This window comes from Triticum aestivum, chromosome 3D (assembly GCF_018294505.1).
Source record: "Triticum aestivum cultivar Chinese Spring chromosome 3D, IWGSC CS RefSeq v2.1, whole genome shotgun sequence".
Taxonomy (NCBI): Eukaryota; Viridiplantae; Streptophyta; class Magnoliopsida; order Poales; family Poaceae; genus Triticum; species Triticum aestivum.
In genome coordinates, this window is record NC_057802.1 from 21,009,912 (window position 1) to 21,033,970 (window position 24,059).

At 44.4% G+C, this 24,059-nt stretch overlaps 1 protein-coding gene across 1 annotated transcript; it reads left to right on the forward strand.

The window, feature by feature from the left end:
• Positions 1-9,207: 9,207 nt before the first annotated feature.
• On the forward strand, positions 9,208-10,238 carry LOC123076982 (photosystem I reaction center subunit XI, chloroplastic). Its single transcript, XM_044499155.1, has 2 exons — positions 9,208-9,517; positions 9,631-10,238. Exons 1-2 carry the CDS (start codon positions 9,380-9,382, stop codon positions 10,120-10,122), a joined length of 630 nt encoding a protein of 209 aa, XP_044355090.1. The 5' UTR covers positions 9,208-9,379; the 3' UTR covers positions 10,123-10,238.
• Positions 10,239-24,059: the final 13,821 nt, after the last annotated feature.

The following is a 24,059-nucleotide window of genomic DNA, read 5'->3' on the forward strand; positions in this document are numbered from 1 at the left end:
TGTCAGTGAGAGATTAATTAAACTAATTATTTTTATTTATAATGTGATCTAGCCCTGTTTAGCAACATGATTAGCTTAATCACAGGGGGTTACTGTAGCATGATTCTCAGGGTGTTACAGTAGTTCAGATTTTGGATCCTCTGCTATTCCCGGGGAAACAATGGACCATAGCGGATCAAAGGTCTCCCAGCACGACGAACAGCTCTTTGGTGCATGAACATGACCCATGCCTGAATCACACTAATCAGTGCTGCTGCCTGGATTATCAGCCTCATCCGTGCATCCATAACCTAGTCGCCATCGACGGTTCGTTCAGTGGGAAATCGATCCTACACCTAGCTTAATGGCCTAACCACTGAGCTAACAAAGGGGGGAGGGGGTGCTGCTTACCGGCATCGGAGACGAGGACGACGTAGGGGGAGCCATGGCACAGACTAGGTCGACCAGACGGTGGCCAACAGCAAGGGGAGCACCAGATCTGCCGCAAACGCCACCGCCTCTTCCGCTGCCGCCGCCGCCTATAGCGCAGATGTGAAATCGCAGCCGCCGCCGGTGGTGAGGCAGTAGGGAAGAAAGGGGGGCAGTGGCTATGGGTGAGCGAGTGAAAGGGGGGTGAGGCTAATTTGGCGCCAGGACGGCGCGCCAGATTTCCATCTCCGGCCATCCCCCCTCGCCCTCGCCTCGCTCCCACCCGTGCGACCTCGCGCCGCACTCAGCCTGGCTCGCGAGAAACTGCCGATCCGAGCGTTTCCAGCGAGCCATGCTCTGGACTGCTTTGAGAAGCGTGCGATGCAGGCCCAACAGGAAAATCAGGCAACCAAACAGGCCTCTCTCTTCCCGCACGGGCCTGGTTGGGCTCGATGCGGGCAACCAAACACGTCCTAAATCTCTGATGAGGTTATAGCGACGGTCGCTTGTGTTGTTTCCTTTCTGAAGGTGGTGGCTCGAAGCTTTCCTTTACATACCATCACCTCTCTAACCATTCAACCACTTGTTATATTTGGCCCGTTGACTAATCTATTAATTGACTATACTAAATCATGACTCAGCGCTTGTGTGTTCGAAAATAAAGATGTGAGAACTACAATTTTATTATCTACATTTCGTTGAATTAAGACCATTGACCTCTACTAGTAAGTTCCAGATTACGAAGGGAGTTGCTTCGACACACCCGTCTTTAAATATCAATGGTGGATATTGCAAGGTTACCTCCTTGGTGAGAGGGTACGGCCAGAACTCACATACGTCTTCCGTGGTATTGTATGTCACTGTGTATTTAGACCTATTTAGGCTATATACGTCTATTTCTAATACTCGGTCCATATTGTAACTATACCTATTAATTAGTATGTCATATTTTCATCTCTACTTCGTTACGTAGTTGTCCTTGGGCTACAGACCTCAGCCAGCCGCCGACGGCAAAATCATCCACAACCTGCCCCACATGTCCTTCTGATCTTCACAACTAGGCAAGTTAGCATAACAAATGTGGTATACCGGTGGCACTAGCACGACCAGTGTCACAAGCTCGTAGAAACAGCGGAAGCGGCACTGACAACCTATGGTTTCGCCTCTCAACAGAGAGGGATGTGTGTTCGCCATGCCCATTGAGGCCTCGTTCTTCCGATGGCAAGGCAACATCAAGCACCGACATCATTGAGAATAGATGCATAGAACATAGTACATGCTCCAGTGCACCATCTTCGATGTCTCCTATGAACTCCACCACCACGGCTGCTGCAAGGAAGAGGCGAGGTGGCGTTCCCGGATGTGGAGGAAGCTTAGTTTGAGTGTTGTGGCATGTCGGAGAAGTACCTGCTGGAATACATTCGTGGCATGAGTGCTCGGTTCTTAGGGTGGTGTATATGTAGGTTGTGCAGCTAGGCCATGATGGATGACGCCTTGAAGAAGTGTTCAAACACATCGATGTCGTGGCGGCTAATCAGAGTTGTATCTTGCCAAGGTTTTCCATAATCCCTTGCACCATTTCACTTGCTCTGGCTTCTTGCTAACTTCCGGGCGCCTCGCACTCCGACTCGAGGAGTCACATCAGGGATTTTATTTTGTATTCAGTTTCAACAGCTGGCTACTTTTCCAACTGATTGATCAAAAAAAAAATTAACCTATCCAGATTTCAAACATATTACGTACATGTGTTGGTTTCTGGGGCAGTGCTCATGAAGTCTGAGTGTGTATGTGTGTGTGCAAGGCGCACATGCGTGCGTGCCTGCCTGCCTGTGTGTATGTATGGGGAGACCAGCGAACTGGACATGAAAAGGGGATTCTTTTTAATGACACGAGTTTGAAGTTTGCACGAGATCTTCAATATCAGCCACATCACTGATCTGGGCACGCGTCTACTATTGGCTATATACCATTGCATACACCTCAAACACTAGCATTATAATTGTGGAACTACAAAAGGACAAAATGCCACAATTAACAACATTATAATTGTTTATGTGTATCTTATATTTACTAATTTGATGCACCATACGAGGCACCACGTTTTTTTTTTGCGGGGATACGAGGCACCACGTTAATCCTTAGAATTAAGAAATTCCAGCCATCCAATTAATATACGATGTGCGTGTAGCCGTTGGATCAAAAAAGGATAAAAAATAAGAGTCCTGCTCTCCTATCCCACGTTGGTGAGTCCTCGTCCTCTTCGTCTCTCTATGTTTGCCTATAAGAAAACCTGAGCGTCATCTGCTCCTCACGCAAAGGTGAGTCCTCCTCCTCTTGGTCTCTCTATGTTTGCCTAGAAAAAAACTGAGCGTCATCTCCTCACGCAAAAAACTACTATTCTCCCGTGAATATAGTCTAGAGTAATCCTTAGAATTAAGAAATTCCAGCCATCCAATTAATATACGATGTGCGTGTAGCCATTGGATAAAAAAAGGATAAAAAATAAGATTCCTCCTATCCCACGTTGGTGAGTCATCCTCCTCTTGGTCTCTCTATGTTTGCCTATAAGAAAAACTGAGCATCATCTGCTCCTCACCCAAAGGTGAGTCATCCTCCTCTTGGTCTCTCTATGTTTGCCTAGAAAAAAAACTGAGCGTCATCTCTTCCTCACGCAAAAAACTACTATTCTCCCGTGAATATAGTCTAGAGTCCATACATAACTATTCTTCCTTCACCGTAATGTCTCATCTATCAAGTTCTCACGATCCCTGCGCCACGCCCCTGCCGTCCTCCCGACCTCCATCACCCAGCCTGATTGATCCTCTGCATCTTCTCTATGGCACCGCTCTAATGGACTCTTTCCCGGCTGTTGTCCAATCTGGAGGTTGCCACCGCAGGCCCGCGCATGCACTTGAAGGCCAATGCGGGCACTTAATTTCTCTGTTGCCCATCTTGCCAAGTTGCGAATCAGCTGAGCAGATGATACACCACATAAGACGGGGCAAGCCAAGCACATCTTGCTGGTGGGGATGACGAATAATTAGTCTGGCCACTGTTGGCGCTGATGCCCTCTTCACAAAAACAGTAGTAATAATAGCGCTCACCTTAGGTAATTGGTCCTCCTCAACAGATTTACAATTGTGTTTCTGAACCTTTTTGTGAACAAAAATCGGGAACAGTATATACTACTTGCAGGTGGTGCCGGGTTGCAGACCTTATGGCTCTGGATGCATTTTTGTGTAGTGATCATGTGCTAGACTAATATTCTTTTATGATGGCAGCGTTATCCATCAAATATTTTTCATTCTCTGTATGATACTTGATGTGTGGTTGATTGTTGCGCTAAAGGTTTTAAATACCTGAATTGGTTAGAAGAGCAAGACGACTTGCGTTTTTTAATCTTAGCCATATTTCAGACCAATATCTTATAGCCAGCCACTTATACCTCTGCACATATGCATGCATCGTATAATGTTATCTTCCAATGAGAGGGAAAATTTAAAAAATGTGTAAGAATATGAGTCTGCATACATATGTATAATTAAGAACTTCAAATTTATACATATACATATTTATAATGTTCAATACTTATTTCTCGGTCGAACTTATACATATTTGCCAGGTAACTTCCCTGTTTTTTGTTGTTGCGGGGTCTACAAAATATAGATCGTGGTTATTATTGCTAACATTGAGCTTCCCCGTGTCCTCCAGGTCATTCCCAAGTGAGAGATTCCGGGGATATTCGACATTGATGGAATTTAGTTCTGGACAAGGATTATGAAATAATGATTACGAGCTGTGACCAATTCAGTAGGCACCGCAATGTTATGAATAGGGGATTGCGAAATAGTGAGCTGGGGATATCAACAAGGTTTGAATTTACTTCTCGATCTTCTCTATGTGAGTGAATTGCTCGCTACTTGCTGGAAAATTTGTCTTACGAGATTGTTAACTGTGCATTAATCAAGCTTACAGCAGGTGTGCAACATCATCAGCGGATTTACAGTTCTAACTCTTCCCCATGCAAAAAGTACAAGGTGTTGTGCTGCAGTCTGCCCATGTACCCAAAGTGCATCTTCTAGGACATACTTCTTCCAGTATGTCTCCATCCTTATAGGTTAGTCAACAATTCCCTTTTTAGCTTCTTCAGACTTTAATACTTTTTTGTGTCCCAAAAACTGTTGCAAGACATATATAAGTGGCGATGTATCTAGAACAAATAAAAAAATGTCTTTCACATATATATTATCTTTCCCTAGAAAAAGAATTGTCATCTGGACTGGATAAATTATATCTTGGAATATACAAATTCTTTTTTTGTGAAAGAGAATATACAAATTCCACGCTCAGTGTAATCATATTTATGCCTTTTACTCCATGGTCGTTAGCACTCAATTGCCCAATAATCATTTTTCTATGAAACACGCAGGAGAAGAAGCATGTACTAGCTACCACGTGCCTCATATTTCCCTTTCTTAAATAGGACTGGATGATTCAGATTATAATTTGTTCAGAAGACCTCATGGTGTAATCTCACATGTATTTAGCTTCTACAATGTCCCAACTCATCCGAGTTTTTGGGGCGCAAAGAGAGGTTTTTTTTACATCAGAGAGAGTATATATGTTCATGGAATCAAATGTAAAAGATGTTGTTAACTCTTTTGTCCCACAAATTATATTCCTATCTTAGAATCAAATTTGAAATATGTTCTTCCTAGCCATAAAGTGCTAATCTACTCATTTTCTCAATTCTCTATGTCACGTAATTATTGTTGAATAAATCCATATGATACCCATTTAATTCCTGGCATGAATCACCAACAACATATCCAAAACCTAGAATGTATATATAGCCATCAGATAGAAGTTGTTGCTAAGTTTAACCTTAGAAGGAATTGCCTGTTGGTGCGCCTTTTTAGATCTATTTTAGATCATTATTTCTGAAAGTTACATAGCAAGGCAACATGTACATTTACACCATGGTTTTTGTTTAGTCCAGTTCTGTTTTGTACTTTATAAAGTGGTGTGCGCCTCATGACACTAGCATCAACTACGATGCATTTGATCTTTATAGCAATTGTAATATTTGATAGCAATTCCACTTGATCTATGGGATAGGAGAAATGATTAACTGACTTCTACTGGTGGAGTAAAGAAAGATATTACGATATTATACTAAAGCTTTTTGTATGGCTGTATTTGATAGTAAAAGTTTTCGATAATTGAAGAAAATTGTGACAGTTATGAGGCTTGGTTATTTTGATCGTCACAACTAACAGAGGTGCAAGAGTGTGCGTAAGTTAATTCTTTTGGATGAAATACGCATAGGCTGATTGTGTTTGTGATCCTCACTTTCTACAACTTTTCAGCGTTTCCACTTTGATAATGTACAATTAGTATGCATGTAGAAACCATCTATTTCTGATTTTAGAAAATTTCAGAAACTCATGGGATAATGTTTATTTAGCTATTTTGTAGAATGGCAAGACTATAATACAGTAGTATGTGGTTGTTTGTAAATATCAGAATATTATTTAATTTGTTCCCACAATTGTATGGTTTCCGAAACATTACTTGTTCTGCAATTGGTTCCCACCATTTGTTCTGCATAAATAATTTTTTTTTGCATGAACTATTGTCTCATGTGAAAGAAAACATTCATATTCTGAGGTACCAAAACACTATCATCATGTTGAATAAATTCAAATATTATTTGGGTGTATTGTTAAATGATTTTTGTAATAGTTAAGCTTTCAACGTCTTAATACAAATCATATGAGTTAATAATTAGTTATTTTAAATATAATCAATATTTTCAAAAATATTATACTATAAGGTCTTATCTTAACAACTAGCCCGTGCTGTCGCACAGGTTGATGACTAGTAGTATATAATTCGGGAGTAATCGGCTGATTAGCTTGTCTGGACGACATGTGGTGTGGTGTTGCACTAGCCTCTCTAGCTTGCTTAATGACCACAATTAACATCACTAAGAAATCTGTTGCTCTAGCACCATTTTACTTCTTCATTGGGAGTAAACCCACCGAGCTCGTGAAATACTCCGATGTCATGGAGGATTATAAATCATCTTCAATACAACAGTGCAGATGTACCAACTTAATGGGCCAATCATCTTGAAATCAACACGTGTTGATGGCGTTAGTCCTGCTGTACCAGCACAATCAATGTACATGGCATTTGACATTTGCTCTAGAACCAATGACTCATGGGTCTATACCTACCGCAAGGTCATCAGAACATCAAACACAAGAACAAACACTAGCGAGGGTATTGCTAAAGAACCAAGTAGCATGATACACGCCTATTAACAGTTGCTTGTCCGCACTACTAACTCAAATTAAGGACTTCCTAAAAGAACCTACTCCCTCCATCCCAAAATAAGTGTCTCAACTTTGTACTAACTCTATTACAAAGTTGTCCTAAAGTTAAGACACTTATTTTGGGACAGAGGGAGTACTATTCAAGGCCCAATGCGAATTGCTTCTGCCTCCATTGTGCATAAAAGGAACCCATTTTCTCCCTCTATCCATTCTCCATATTTATCAACCCACACACAAACACCACTTACAAACACAATCCCGAAACCCATGTGTTCCACACCAATGGGTTTGAAATCTTGATCGATCATACTGTCTTTTAGTGATCTATCTAAAAAGTACTGGTCAGGTTATTGAATCCCGAGATGGTATTTTGCCATGACCAAGTGTAAGAGTAGGAGGTATCAGGAAGTTAGCGAGGTCCAAAGACAAATATGTCATAGCTGTAAGGTCTAAAACATCTGGCCCAGACCAAACTATGATATCTTGTGTGTGAGAACTTTTATCACATCCAAATGAAAACCTCACAGAGTTTTTCAGCACATGAGGGTCCTAGAAGAATTAGTGGTTCAGAACAACTGGCCAAGACGCAAGTGGGATATCGAGACCAATATAAGGCTGAAGTCCTTTGCTCCTTTTCAATTGTTCAGTGTTCCACTGTAATATGTATCAGACTGGACGCGATCCTGGCGGAATATAAAAGCGGTAGGGAGTGTCCTTTGTCCTTTTCGGAAGAAACAAAACAAATTGAAATTTCGTATCACTGCCATCAGTTGCAGAGGAAAAAAAATTGAAGGTAGGGCAAAGCATAAATTTTAATATGCAAACCAATATACATAGTCCATATATATTAATACTGCACACACGAAATTCACTCCAACTTGATGAGTGGCATGTGGCGTAACACCGCCACAAATATTTGGACTGAAGCTACTGCCACTGTCAAGTACCTTAAAATAGATTGTCAAAACATTCATCACATGAAAATATCACTAAAATAAGTACATTTTAGATTGCTAACCTATTATCTGAAAATGCCATTAAAATACAGAAAAATATGCCCCGCACATTTACCTTTGCTAGCTCCTTCCCCTTCCTATCCATCTTCTTGTTCATTTCCTTTACTGGCAATGCTGCTGCGCCACTAGCAACCGGCAAAGTCTCTGCACCGTGTGCCTACGCCGGCGACCCCGCCCGGCCTCAACAACTGCGTCCTGCCTGGCTTGGTCGCTTGGATCTGGAGAGCCCGTGGGAATTGCTTGTGGCCGAGAAGGGACTCCACCCTAGCCTCAATGACAACCGAAGGCGGCTGCCTCTGCGAAGACTAGCCCTCAAAATATCCATCCCACCGCTGATGATGATCAGACGTGGTCGCACCACCATCGGGCACGAGCTCTGCTGCCGACATGGCTGCTGCCGCTATAACATCTTGCACCAGCCGATCTTTTGAGTCCAGGTGCCATAGCATTGGCAAGATGAATCCAGTCCACATTGCAAAGCTCATGCCACCACAACCCTCCACGTCGAGCCCCTGCGTCCATGCACTGACAACCTATTAGTCTGAGGGTGGGCGATCCAACAGAGAGAGGTGGCCTTGGCTTGCGGCCGCACGAGCGAGGGACACCTTTGCCTTTAACCCCAGTTCTGCAGTCATGTCCAAGGTTTTGATTACGAAATGAGGCATTTTTACTGAAGGGGACCGGTAAATGTGGTTACCACGAATTTTCAAGCAAATTTTGAACGAAATTTATAAATTCAAATTCTTTCAAAATAGATATAGATAGCCTTGAACTTATATTTATCTTAAAAGAGCTACTAGCTCAGTGGAACATTGTCTACGCGAGTGTTGTGAGGTGTTGCCATACTTTACTATACATTGTGCATTTGAATTCAACAAATTCAAAAAATTCGATTTTTTCGCTTGAAATGACCACTTACCTAGGGGGACCGAAATATCTGGTGACCATGGTAAATCTTGAAATTTTGAGCATTAACCAAAACCCATGTCCACCCTGGCGGACAGAAGACATCGTTGAGGAACACGCCGAGGCTAGTGTATTGAATGGTGAAAATTAAATTTTTTATTTATATATCTTGCTCATTTTTTCCTAAATAATCCTCTAAATGTAGAAGCTATATTATTAACGTTTTTTCATTTTACCATACCTACAGATTTTGGCTCATCAGCTGCCCATACATGTTTGTGTGTTTTACATATTTTCTTTTATATATGTCTTGTATTAGTCATTCAGTCTGCACTACAAAATCTAAATATCAGAATATTTCAGTTACAATCTTATGTTGCTATTCGGCTATATTAACAAATTAGCAGAAAGGGAGCAAAAAACTGGTTTGGGTACAGCCATAGACAAGTAGAGACCACACACAGAGTGACACGCAGACAGAATCCGAAAATTCGGATAAGGGATAGGATTGCAGCCAATGAAAGCCACACAGCTCCGGACCATATCTCGTATGCAGGGGCCCGCCCAACAAGAGGCAGATTCTCCCCTCTGCCTTGGAGCCACTAAAACATATTGCCATCCGGACAAATCTTCTTCCTGTAACACATCCATCCATTTCTAGCTGCAGGCAGAGCAGAGTTGAGCGTGTGGGAGTCGAAGGAGATCGAGATGGCTACTGCATATGCTCCTCCGATGGCAAGCCAGGTGATGAAGAGCGGCTTGGTGTGCTCCAAGCCGAGGGGACTGTCCGGCGCTTCACTCACCAGGAGGCCCCGCTTCGTCGTCAAGGCCGTCAAGTCCGACAAGGTCAGTTGCAATTGCATGCAAGAGAGAGCTAAAATTAAGCGATTCACCACACTTTTCCTTTGTTCTAACTTGCAAGTCTTCCTGTATCTCATACATATTCTTGTGTCAAACAGGGGACGTACCAGGTGGTCCAGCCCATCAACGGCGACCCATTCATCGGCAGCCTGGAGACGCCCGTCACGTCCAGCCCCCTCGTCGCGTGGTACCTCTCCAACCTTCCCGCGTACCGCACCGCCGTCAGCCCGCTCCTCCGTGGCATCGAGGTCGGCCTCGCCCACGGCTACCTCCTCGTCGGCCCCTTCGCGCTCACCGGCCCGCTCCGCAACACGCCAATTCACGGCCAGGCGGGAACCCTCGGCGCCATCGGCCTCGTCTCCATCCTCAGCGTCTGCCTCACCATGTACGGCGTCGCCTCCTTCAACGAGGGCGCGCCCTCCACCGCGCCCGCCCTCACGCTCACCGGCCGCAAGAAGGAGGCCGACAAGCTGCAGACCGCCGAAGGCTGGTCCCAGTTCACCGGAGGCTTCTTCTTCGGCGGCGTCTCCGGCGCCATCTGGGCCTACTTCCTCCTCTACGTGCTCGACCTCCCATACTTCTTCAAGTAGATTATTTATTATTGGCATGCATGTACGATGGGTGCACAACTGCAGATGATGTGATCGATCTCTTCTTGGTGGTTGGTTGAAAGAGTCTATGTATAAATGAACTTACGTATTCCTCACAATCTTTGCATGGATCGATGATACTACGATACTATAACATGCGAATTGTTAATTTCTTAAACAATGCGTGCATAAACAAAACCCAATCAGAAACATCTTAGGACCGTGCTAACTTCCGACTGATCGAAAGATAGGCAACATATTTGAACGCCTACTTCTTTCTCTAATCACACATACATGCAAGCTCAGTGTGATGTGGCCGAGGAGGGACGCATGCAACTAGTCTTGACTTATGATTTCATACATGCATGCAAATTAAAAAACAAAGTAGATGATGTTAGCAACAAACTCTTCCTATTTTGAAACCGTAAAATGTTTTGTCGCTCAAACTGTCACTTCAATGGAAAAACCGTTTTCACATAAAAAATTGTTGCGGCAGAGCTTCGAAAATAGATCCCATGTTCGTATGTTTCGACGACTTTTTTCCAGATCAAAATGTTACCTCGTTGGACTACGTAAGTTATTACGCCTGCAGTATGTAACTTGTCATGATGTTTAGACTGAAGTTGCGAGGGGTATTTTCCACTATTTTTATGCCTGGGTAAAAAGTTACCATGATATTTGTATGTTAACTATCAGTTCTGCAATATCACATTCTAGCATCGGTGCCGTGTCTGGGCCGCAGGTAAGGTCCATGTGTACACACGGCTAAGGCTTGCTTATGAAACATTACTTTGCGACTTGTGTCAGGCCAGGCCAGTTTAGGCGTGTGCTGGGCATTGCTGATCCCATGGCTCCCTGTTGGCCGCCTGTGATCATGTCCGGTGTGCGTAGAATATCATTATATTTAGTATAAGTTATCAAGGTATAATTTTCAACAACTTCTTTTCCTCGGGTTAAAGTTACCGTAGTGTTTGGACGTAGGTTATTAGGTATGTGGTCAAAAATTGTCATGCCATCAAACACATTATTAACCGTTGCGGTAAGGGTGGCTCCTCTCTGCATCCACGTGGGCACAAAGGATTAGCCAGGCCATTATGTCGTTTCCATTGTTTAGAAGAAAAGAAAAAGAAGAAAATCACCTTGAGCACATTATCTGCTAACGCACGCTAGCCATTTCCTCTCTCAAAAATATCTGCCACCGCCGCCTCGCCTTCTTCCCCGTCTAACTCGCCTCCCCGTTGCAAGTCGTCGCTGTCGACCTCCTCCCCCACCCCTAGTCGGCTTCTTACTCCCCTCCAGCCCATCTGGTCCGGCGAACAAGGAGGCGCGACAGCAGCGCCGCCAGGAGGTCGGTGACGAGGCTGTAGCCAACGAAAAGACATACCAGATCACCAGCACCAACAAGCACCTCATTATAGGGCGCGGGATGGTTGGTGACGATCCATCGCGGCGGGCCACCTTCGGCGAGCGCAATGGCGGCCTGCTGAGGGAGGCGCAGGAGCTCGCCGTGTTCTGCGAGGTGGAAGTCGGCATCCTCGTCTTCGACAGCGCCGGGAGGCAGTTGGACTACTGCAGCCCCCACACAAGGTCCGTATCGTTCCATCGTCGATCTTCTTCTCCCAATCTCGATTCATTTCGGTTGTACATTGACACTGATTACGGATTTTCTATCACGTCCATTTGCAATTTGATCCTACAATGCCCTTGTTAACTTTATACCCCTGTGTAAATGTGTGAGGTCACTCGTTCTCGACAAGCGAAATTCTGCACTATGTTTAGATGAACTCGCCGGTTACTGAATCTACATTCCTTGCAAATGTCAACCGATCTTGCCTTGCACAATTGATTTGTGTGAAAGAGGAGATGAGAACAAACTTTGGCATTCCATCGTAGCTAAAGTATTGGGATGCTCTCATTGTGTTTCATGCTCAAGTTAGTCAGGTGATATTAAAGGTAGTTTTGCACTAGTAGAAAAAGGGTCATCTGTCCCGGTTGGTAAGGGCCTTTTGTCCCGGTTGTTGAACCGGGACTAAAGGATCGTTACTAATGCCCTAGCCCTTTAGTCCCAGTTCTTACACGAACCGGGACAGATGGGCCTCCACGTGGACGGTGCGGCGAGCCCAGGCAGGAGGGCCTTTCGTCCCGGTTGGTGGCACTAGCCGAGACCAATAGGCATCCACGCGTCAGCATTTCAGGGGCTGGGTTTTTTTTTTGAAAGGGCGCGGGGGGGGGGGGGGGGGGGTTGGGGGTTTTGGGGTGTTAGCTAGCTAATTAATAGAGAGAAGTGTCCTCTCTTATCTCCGTGCTTGGTCGACGTTACGTATTATATAGGTATAGAGAGGACTAGACACGCTAGCTAGTAAGCAAATGAAGGAAACAGAAGATCGTCATGAACATAATGAACATATGCATACAGAGAGAAGTGATATCGACCACCTCTCCTTCTCCAAGAGATTGGTCGAACAACAAGTTCTCATATATCTATGCGACACTACCGGCTACATATATACAATAATTATCTCTTACAATATAATCTCCTAATTATATATGAACACAGGGTCCACATAGTATTCTCCGTTTTCAGCGATCACATGGTCAAGGAAGAATGCCGCAAATTCCTCTTGAATTGCTCGCATACGATCTGGTGGTAGGAGTTCATCCCGCATCCGAAAGATCTAATTTGAAGAAGAGGGTCAATACATATATATATGAATAAATGAAACTCAACACAAATGATGGTAATAAAATAAAATTGTAAATATTATTGCTTACGCACTTCATATTGTTCGTCAGAGTAGCCCCGCTCACAGGTCGTGTGGCGGATGGACTCGCAAACGTAGTATCCACAGAAATCATTCCCTTGTTCCTGCCACAACCACTTTACAAGAAATAGAGGTCAATCAAACTGATAAGCAAGCATGCTAAATGGTATTGATGAAACTAGCGCTTGAATCACTAGGAGATGCGCAGAACATGCTACTATAGTACTTACTTTTGGGTGTCTAAATTGCAGCTTCTTCGGCAGTCCCGGAGCTTTTTTGGTGAATTTTCTCCAAACTCTGCCAGACAAAGAAAACAATTACTTGATATCAGGAAATGAACAAAGTTGCTGATATGGTGGATAATGATCGATTTAACTTACTTCTCGAGCATTTGAGTCATCTCCGCATAGTCCTGGGGATCTTTTCGTCTCGAGTCTAACACGGTTACTACTCCCTGCTCAAGCTTAATCTCTAGAAGAATATAGTGGAAGCTGCGCACGCATGCATAAGTCATCAAGTACATTACTATAACCTGGACTAATAAGGGAAACCAAATGTGCACAAGACAGTAACACTCACTCACTAGTAGAAAACATGGCTTAGGTCACAGGGCAGTTTTCACATTAGCCCCGGTTCAGTCACGGTTCGTGAGCCCAGGGGGCTGGCCGGGGCCTCGTGGGCATTGGTCCCGGTTCGTATGGACCCTTTGGTCCCGGTTGGTGGTACAAACCGGGACCAATGGGCCATGCTCCTGGCCCACCACCCTTTAGTCCCGGTTCATACCACAAACCGGGACTAAAGGACTGGTCCTAGTTGCGGCCAGTGTTTAGTCCCACCTCGCCAACCGAAGGGCGCTCACACCAGTTTATAAGCCCGTCCCTCTATGCCTTGTTGAGCTTCTATTAAAGTGAAAATAGATGCCCTTATACAGGAAATTTGACTTAAATTCATAGTAAATTTCATAGAAATTTAGTATGAATTTAGGTTGAATTTTCTCTATAAGTGCATCTATGTTCATTTTTTATATTTATAAAATAAATAAACCTTAATAAAATAAATAAAACTTAATAAACCTTAATAAAATAAAATAAAATAAACATTAGTAACTACAATAAATAAACCTTAATTAATTAAGTAAAAATAGCAGCAAGTAAAAGAAATAAAAATAGCAGCAGTAAAATAAATAAAAATAAAAAAATTAAAGTAAAAGACATAAGTACTTACAAATAAAATAAATAAGTTTTTTGTTGTAAGTAGAAAGAAAACCTTTTCAGAGTTCATTTGAAATGCTTTTCAATTTTAGGGTCTTATAGCTGAAAATAATTAGTAAATGCATGAGAAATAACAAATGAAGTCAGAAAGGATTGACAAATGACGATGTGGCTTTGAATGGTGCATTTTGAACACACAAAAAGTCAGGAGTTCAAATAAGTTTTAAAAAATGAAATCCATTTGTAACAGACGAGTTTCCGGATGAAATCCTGATACTTTGAAAGAGATTGTCCATTTTGTACACGAAGTGCATCCAGTTTTTGCCGTAACCCTCTCAACTTTCTTGCACATGCTATGTGGATGAAATGATGATATCATGCCACCTTTCAACCTTTTCAGAGTTCATTTGAAATGCTTTTCAATTTTAGGGTCTTATAGCTCAAAATAATTAGTAAATGCATGAGAAATAACAAATGAAGTCAGAAAGGATTGAAAAATGATGATGTGGCTTTGAATGGTGCATTTTGAACACACAAAAAGTCAGGAGTTCAAATAAGGTTTAAAAAATGAAATCCCTTTGTAACAGATGAGTTTCCGGATGAAATCCTGATACTTTGAAAGAGATTGTCCGTTTTGTACACGAAGTGCATCCAGTTTTTGCCGTAACCCTCTCAACTTTCTTGCACATGCTATGTGGATGAAATGATGATATCATGCCAACTTTCAACCTTTTCACAGTTCATTTGAAATGCTTTTCAATTTTAGGGTCTTATAGCTCAAAATAATTAGTAAATGCATGAGAAATAACAAATGAAGTCAGAAAGTATTGAAAAATGATGATGTGGCTTTGATTGGTGCATTTTGAACACACAAAAAGTCAGGAGTTCAAATAAGGTTTAAAAAATGAAATCCCTTTGTAACAGAGGAGTTTCCGGATGAAATCCTGATACTTTGAAAGAGATTGTCCGTTTTGTACACGAAGTGCATCCAGTTTTTGCCGTAACCCTCTCAACTTTCTTGCACATGCTATGTGGATGAAATGATGATATCATGCCACCTTTCAACCTTTTCAGAGTTCATTTGAAATGCTTTTCAATTTTAGGGTCTTATAGCTCAAAATAATTAGTAAATGCATGAGAAATAACAAATGAAGTCAGAAAGGATTGAAAAATGATGATGTGGCTTTGAATGGTGCATTTTGAACACACAAAAAGTCGGGAGTTCAAATAAGGTTTAAAAAATGAAATCCCTTTGTAACAGATGAGTTTCCGGATGAAATCTTGATACTTTGAAAGAGATTGTCCGTTTTGTACACGAAGTGCATCCAGTTTTTGCCGTAACCCTCTCAACTTTCTTGCACATGCTATGTGGATGAAATGATGATATCATGCCAACTTTCAACCTTTTCAGAGTTCATTTGAAATGCTTTTCAATTTTAGGGTCTTTGTGACGCCCCCGATTTGACCGTACACTAATCATGCACGCAAATGTGTACGACCAAGATCAGGGACTCACGGGAAGATATCACAACACAACTCTAAAACATAAATAAGTCATACAAGCATCATAATACAAGCCAGGGGCCTCGAGGGCTCGAATACAAGTGCTCGATCACAGACGAGTCAGCGGAAGCAACAATATCTGAGTACAGACATAAGTTAAACAAGTTTTGCCTTAATAAGGCTAGCACAAAAGTAGCAACGATCGAAAAGGCAAGGCCTCCTGCCTGGGACCTCCTAACTACTCCTGGTCGTCGTCAGCGGCCTGCACGTAGTAGTAGGCACCTCCAGTGCCGTGGGAGTCGTCGTCGACGGTGGCGTCTGGCTCCTGGACTCCAACATCTGGTTGCGACAACCAGATAGAAAGGAAAGGGGGAAAAAGAGGGAGAGAAGCAACCGTGAGTACTCATCCAAAGTACTCGCAAGCAAGGAGCTACACTACATATGCATGGGTATATGAGTAAAGAGGCATATCAGTGGACTGAACTGCAGAATGCCGGACTAAGAGGGGGATAGCTAGTCCTGTCGGAGGCTAAGCTTCTGGACATCTCCATCTTGCAGCATGTAGAAGAGAGTAGATTGAAGTCCTCCAAGTAGCATCGCATAGCATAACCCTACCCGGCGGTCCCCTCCTCGTCACCCTGTTAGAGGACGATCACCGGGTTGTATCTGGCACTTGGAAGGGTGTATTTTATTCAGTATCCAGTTCTAGTTGTCATAAGCTCAAGGTACAACTCCGGGTCGTCCTTTTACCGAGGGACACGGCTATTCGAATAGATAAACTTCCCTGCAGGGGTGCACCACATAACCCAACACGCTCGATCCCAATTGGCCGGACACACTTTTCTGGGTCATGCCCGGCCTCGTAAGATCAACACGTCGCAGCCCCACCTAGGCTCAACAGAGAGGTCAGCACGCCGGTCTAAACCTATGCGCGCAGGGGTCTGGGCCCATCGCCCTAAGCACACCTGCACGTTGCGAACGCGGCCGCGAGCAGACCTAGCAACCCACACGATCACGGCGGTTACGTCAAAGCGGTCCAACACGGCGCGCGCCACTCAGTCGCTGACGTCAAAAGAGCTTCGGCTGATACCACGACGTCGGGATACCCATAACTACTCCCACGTAGATGGTTAGTGCGTATAGACCAAATGGCCAGACTCAGATCAAATACCAAGATCTCGTTAAGCGTGTTAAGTATCCGCGAACGCCGACCAGGGCCAGGCCCACCTCTTACCTAGGCGGTCTCAACCTGCCCTGTCGCTCCGCCGCAAAGATCCACTTGCGGGTACTCCTACAAGCCGACCCGACTTTAGTCATCACATGTGTCATGTATATAGTGTATATAGTATATACCCGTGATCACCGCCCAGGTGATCACGGCCCGATAGTATAGCACAGCAGACGGACAAGAATGTAGGGCCACTGATGGAAATCTAGCATCCTAGACTAAGCATGTAGGATTGCAGGTAAAGGTGTCAACAGTAGAAGCAAGGATAGGCTATGCATCAGAATAGGATATCGAAAAGCAGTAACATGCTACACTACTCTAATGCAAGCAGTATAGAGGAGAGTAGGCGATATCTGGTGATCAAGGGGGGGGGCTTGCCTGGTTGCTCTGGCAAGTAGGAGGGGTCGTCGACTCCGTAGTCGAACTGGGCAGCAGCAGTGTCGGTCTCGTAGTCTACCGGAGAGAAGAGGGGGAAGAAACAGTAAATACAATGCAAACATAAGCAGGACGATGCGTGACATGACAGTGAGCGGTGCTAGGGGTGTCCTAACGCGACAGTAGGTGGTACCGGTGAAGGGGGGGAACATCCGGGAGGTATTCCCGATGTTTCGCGTTTTCGGACAGACGGACCGGAGGGGGAAAGTTGCTAGTTCGATAGGTTAGGGAGGTGTGGTGGACGAACGGACTGCGTATTCAGATTCGTCTCGTCGTTCTGAGCAACTTTCATATAGAAAACATTTTCATCCGAGTTACGGTTTAAAAGATATGAATTTTCAAAGTTTATTTGAATTTCTGGAATTATCTAATTAACAGAAAAAATGAATTATGACGTCAGCATGAGGCAATGCTGACGTCAGCAAGTCAACAGGTCGGCTGACCAGTCAAACCAGACAGGTGGGTCCAGTGGGACCCACATGTCAGCCTCTGTTAGTCTAATACTTAATTAAACTAATCTAACAGTATAATTAGAGGGATGGGCCCCACATATCAGTGAGTGTTTAGCTAAACTAATTATTTTTATTTATAAAACATTTTCTTTTTCTTTATTTTTTTAATTTCTGCGGCGGGGCCCGCATGTCAGTGACTGGGCCTGCCCAGTCAGCAGTTGACTGGGTCAACCCAGTCAACTGGGGCCCGTGGGGGCCACTGGCAGGGGCACTGGGGTGGGGCCCGGAGGGGCACGTCGGCGGGCGGCGCCGGAGACACGCCGGCGACCATCTCCGCGGCGGAGCATCGCCGGACTTCGTCGGAAAAACGCTACGGGGCACGAGGATAGGTGCGGCTAGGCGCGTTCGATCGAGCGTCCGACGCCGCATCGATCTACGTCGGTCCCATGGGCTAACTCGACCGGAGTGGCGCGTTACATCGACGGCGGTGTCGACCGTGGCGGACGCCGGTGATCTGGCGTCATCGCGAACAACGACAGAGGCTGCGACATGCCCAAAAGAGGGGTCCGACGGGGTCCTAGAGGTGCCCGGAGCACGTCTACGAGCTCGGTTGAGCACTTTATCGTCGGTAGCGACGGCGACGAGCACCGCGGCGGAGAAAAGCTCGGGTGAAATGGAAGTGGCGGCTACGGGCATCTATGGGCAGCGCTGAGAGAGGGGGAAGGAGAGACTGCTCACCGGGGAGGCACACGGAGGCCACGGTGGTGGCTTAGGAGCAGCAGGGCGTCGGCAATCGGCGGAGGAGCGCCGGCGACCGTAGGCGCGGAAGAACTCGATTCCGGGGCTGTGGTGGCGCCGAGCTCGAACCCTTGGTCAGAGATGGAGTAGAGGAAGCAGGCGGAGCTGTTGGACTCCTCGGCGAGGCGCGGGGAGCATGGTGGCCGCGTTAATGGCGAACGGCGGCGATGATGGTGCTCGGGCAAGATGGAAAAGCGAGGGAGAGGAGCAGGCGGGGGAGAAAGATCTCGAGGGTTGTCGACGAGGCCTAGGGGACTCGTCCTTATCCCCTCGGCGATGTGGCGGCGTGGGGCGGCGAGCAGGTCCGGCGGGGACGGCGAGGGCGTACGCCCTCGGTCGGGTGAACAGACGAGGAGGGGGGAAGACGACAAGGGGAGGGGGGCTTGCTGGGCCGCTGGACCGATTCGGTCGGCTGGGCCAGTGGGCCAAGGCCCTTGGGGAGCCGGGGGGTTTTCTTTCCTTTTGCCCTTTTTTTTTATTTATTTTCCTTTTCTGTTTTATTTCTAGTTTCTCTTTTATTTTGTTTTAGCAAAATACCAAAATGGCACCTAATTTGTTGTTACCAAATAAGTCACAACCACAAAAAGTTTCATCCCAAAATAATATATTTTAATATTTTACAAAATACAAAAGGCATTTAATTAATGGTTTTAGCTACTGATTTAATTAGTTTGGTGCATTTAAACATTTTATAAAGACTTGGTTCCTCCACCAATATTACATATGATTTATTTGTCACCTTTAGAACATTTTAGTTTTGACATTTGAAAAGTTTTATTTTCCACTTTTAAATTTAATTGAAGTTTGAACTAGGAGTTTTGAAAAGGAAATGTGATTCAAATGTGATCAAGCCCTGTTTAGCGACATGATTAGCTTAATCACAGGGAGTTACTGTAGCATGATTCTCGGGGTGTTACAAATCTCCTCCACTACAAGAAATCTCGTCCCGAGATTTAAGAGGGGAGTAAGGGGGGAAGGTTTGGTACCGAATCTAGCGGGTCTTCTCATCCTGGCTTGCACTTCTGGAAGAGGCTGGTCCAATACATTGATGTCTTCATTTCTCTGCTCCGGTCATCATGATGAAGTCGGCGTCCTTTCTTCAGGAACTCCATCATACTTGCGAAAGAATAAGGGGTGGGCATTCTGGGAGAACGGGCCTCGACAAGGTTGTCTATCGGGTCGACAGCATCGAGGAAGGTGGCGAAAGGTAACCCTCGAATCGAAACTTAAGAAAATATCGAGAGCAAAGTAAGGAGGTAACCTGGGAAGTTTCGAGCGGGCAGGCAATCGTTCGATGCCTGTTATAGGGCGTGAAAGGGTCAAAGCAACGGGAATAAGTATTGTGTCCGATATCAGACCTGAAGGTGGCTTGTGAATTACATACGAGGCCAGGTGCGAGGAACAACCTTGAAAACAGGGGGTGTACATAAGAGTCAGGTTTCGATCCTGTGGAACTGTGGGTTATGGGCCCACCATGTGGGTTAAAAGTGGGAAGGGCGGTGACATCTTGCACGATCATGATAGCAAGGCATGTCAGAGGGTAACCTGTCAGTTATATGTCAGCAACATCGTCGGTACCAAGGGCGAGGGACGAAGAGAACCATTTTCCTGCTCGTTGAAACGAGGCGGACCAATAGGCAAAGTTCTCGTCCATCGGTGGTTACCGGAATGTCACCAACAATAGTAACAGGGTCTTACTGACAGAGTTGTACACCGAGGTGTTTGCACAAGCAGGGAATTAATACTGCTTAGATCATATAGTCCACCAGAAAAGTTAAACCAAACAATGGAAAGGAAAATATGATTATCAGATTAAACAGAAGAATGGAAAGGAAAATGTGTTTAAACACATATTTCAAGGTTATATCCTTTCCAAGGACAAGCAGAGCATGATATCCATGACATGATATAATGTAGAAAACTCTTTAGGTACGGGAGAGACAATTTCATGACATTACCCATACAATGGTGTTTGGATAATTGAGCAGGAAACATTTAGCATTGGGCTTCAAATGTTCCTGTTGAAAATCGGAGTACCATAGACATGCTTTGAGATAGCATTGACATGGTCAACAGGTGAAGATCAGAATTTGGAAACAAAAAGGATCCATCAGGAACAACTTATAGAATAAGTCTTACAATTTCCTCATGGAAGAATAGATAACCTTGCTGAAGGGAAAACTTATAACAATAGGTCCTCCCGCCAGGTGTGCTGGGTATCATCACCTTACCGGGTCATAAATAGGTCAATGTTATAACTCTTGGAAATATGTTCCAACCATCATATCTGACCGAGATTCAGATCTGATTGGTGTCAGGGTAACTCAGACTCAGGATGCCTGAGAAGAAAGGTGCAACACAAATTGTCGAAACGACAGCGGAGATTCTCGGGAGATGAACTATGGAAGCGAGTTCTGGACAAGGGTTCATCGTTACATCAAGGAGAGGTGAGGAGGTGACTGATTGACTCAGCGACACTCCATTGAGATTCCCAAAAGATGGATTTCCATCACTATGTGAACAAGGAGATAACATTAGCTAGGTCGAATGACTTAATGATGTATGCTCGAGGAAGACATACACAGTTAAACATTGGTTGAAATGTGCACCCGAAATATGGGCTAGGTAGCACAAACAATGTCCGAATGATGATTCATTAAGCCATAGACGTAGAATGAAACTATAGGACCAATAACTTCAAAGCAATAGGGTTGCTAGAAGTTTAGAATTTACACATCACAGACCATTGGTCGGTATTCCTTTTAGAAACAACACGGGGACCAAGAAAGAATGGTGATGGGGAGAAGTATCACTGTACCAAGATGTCATACGAGGTGGTGAGATTCTTACGACATTCTTGACATAAAAGATGGTAATACTCCAGGGTAGAACATATCATAAGCTAGATAGCAAGGAAATCAAGGTACAACACAAAACACGAACAAGTTTGTGTTGAATGGAAGGCAATAAAATGGTCGATGATAAAACAAATCATCGAGGGCAAGGATGGTATTTCTCATCCAGAATTCGATAGATATCTTGGAAGAGCTCAGAATGTTGATGATGTTCACGACACATTTGTAGCGAGAATTTATGAAGAGGTAATCGATCGGCGATGTCATCAAGTCGAAGGAATAATGAAGCGGACGGTTATTGGAACCATGATTAGGACACACGCTTGAACTCAAGCTTGTTGTTCCAGGTGAAATGGTATGAGAGGAAGATCGGCGTAGGCTTAGCTCATCATCGAAAGTTGTGTTACGGGGTTAAGGACCAGGTAGCACAGTTAAAATTTAGCACGCTAATGATATAGCCGATCAGGCTAGGAATGATTTAATGATTATTAAACTCGTAAGCAACGAAAATTACCTAGAGTTATTGAATCGGAGTGCGGACTTGATTCACTATTCGGTGTTCTCAGTTGACAAACAACCCAGAGCCCATGCAGTGACAAAGACAAGGTAAGGTAGTACTTCATCAAAGTTTATAAGATGTAGTGAAATGGTAAGATATCCCCGAGATACCAGGGGTAACACTCAAGGTAGATCATAATAGAGGTTGGGCAGGCGTATTGACCTGCAGGAGACAAGTGATTTAACTTGTCCAAGAAATGGTATTTAAAGGAGAACATGGTCGGAACCACGATTGAAAAAGGCCAGATCCCAGATATAAGATGAACTTATACCAAGGGAATAATTAATTTAAGAGAAGCTTTTAGTGATAAGATCTACATCGTGTCCATGGGCATGAACACAAAGTTCAAGGTCGACTCCCACTTCTTCAATGCATAACCTTCCCTTCGCCTCTCGTATTTTGATAATGACATTAGATGTCGAAAGTTTTACCTGGTGCAATACCAGATAAGTATGTCCCGCGAAATCTTTCGGGTTCACACAGATTAAGGAAGGCATAGGTTCAACCCATCGGGGCATCGAAGAAAGATAGACTACAAACTTCAGGAGTAAATAACACAAGCTCAGAAGTAGAGCACGGTCGACAAAGCAGAGGATACAATTTACCAAAGGCATCATGTATCCGAGGAAAAGCTCACAAGCTTATTTAATATGGAGGACATTGTCGGATAAAATCCGACAAAAGGGTCTGGTGGTCCACAAGGGATCTGATGTGAGCATCAGTACTCAACCAGAGGAAGAAGAATGTAAGGAGATCTGATTATGGAAACAACTGACTAACTCAAAGTTCAAATGCAAAGGAATTATGATTTCCAAATCAGGGGGTCAGAAGCAACGCTCTGAGCAAGGATGGTTAAGTTGAGTAGGCTTAGGGGTACCATCGATGGCAATTTGATAGGTCGAGATCCAGCTCACGTTTAGAATGGCGTCCGAGCCGGAAGAATGAATTCTAGAATATGATTGAGGTTTGCGAGCATTCACAACAAATTGAATCAACGGACTCAAAATGATAAAGACAAGAGATGCCAATAAGATTACGAGACTTATGGGATTAACCATAATGCAAGCAAACAAGAATTTCAAGAGCAATAGGCTCCTGAGAATTTTCGGAAGATCGAATAGTATTTTGAAGACTATTGTGGAATACTTGAATCAACTGGGGATGAGCGGATACTCGGTAAGTGCGAGAATTATCCGTAGGGGTATTCAGGTGACAAAGAACAGCAAGGCAGTAAGCTCAAAGGATTCTCGGAACGACAGAGAGAATTTCGGGGTATCTTGTAATAACAAGATCAACTGGGAAACATTGTATGAGTGGCAAGTATACGTGGTTATCCATAGGAGTTTATCGATGAAAGGGAATTGCAAAAGCGATGAACACAAGTTCTCGGGTTATCAGCGGAGAGTATCTTCAGGGTCTTCACGGGCAGCAGATGATCATCAGTAATAAGGGGCTCTCCGAGTGAAAGTGATAACGAGATCCTAATGTTAGATTTAGCAAAATTCACTTAACCCGAATAGAAGAGAGATCAGAGTCCCAGAGTATAGACAAGGAGTAAAAGATCCTAATACCACCCAATGGCGACGTGGGCCCGTAAGCCACACAGCCATGTTAGTAAAAGTTTTTCAACGACTAGACTCGACTTCGGCCAAGGAGTGTGGAAGGGGGGTTCCTACAGGCAGTCGGCTCTGATACCAACTTGTGACGCCCCCGATTTGACCGTACACTAATCATGCACGCAAATGTGTACGACCAAGATCAGGGACTCACGGGAAGATATCACAACACAACTCTAAAACATAAATAAGTCATACAAGCATCATAATACAAGCCAGGGGCCTCGAGGGCTCGAATACAAGTGCTCGATCACAGACGAGTCAGCGGAAGCAACAATATCTGAGTACAGACATAAGTTAAACAAGTTTTGCCTTAAGAAGGCTAGCACAAAAGTAGCAACGATCGAAAAGGCAAGGCCTCCTGCCTGGGACCTCCTAACTACTCCTGGTCGTCGTCAGCGGCCTGCACGTAGTAGTAGGCACCTCCAGTGCCGTGGGAGTCGTCGTCGACGGTGGCGTCTGGCTCCTGGACTCCAACATCTGGTTGCGACAACCAGATAGAAAGGAAAGGGGAAAAA

Bases quoted from the DNA above. Each gene is read 5' to 3' on its own strand.
- LOC123076982 (XM_044499155.1), top strand. From the start codon at position 9,380: ATGGCTACTGCATATGCTCCTCCGATGGCAAGCCAGGTGATGAAGAGC. The intron at 9,518-9,630 runs GTCAGTTGCAAT...TGTGTCAAACAG, and splicing joins AGGCCGTCAAGTCCGACAAG to GGGACGTACCAGGTGGTCCA.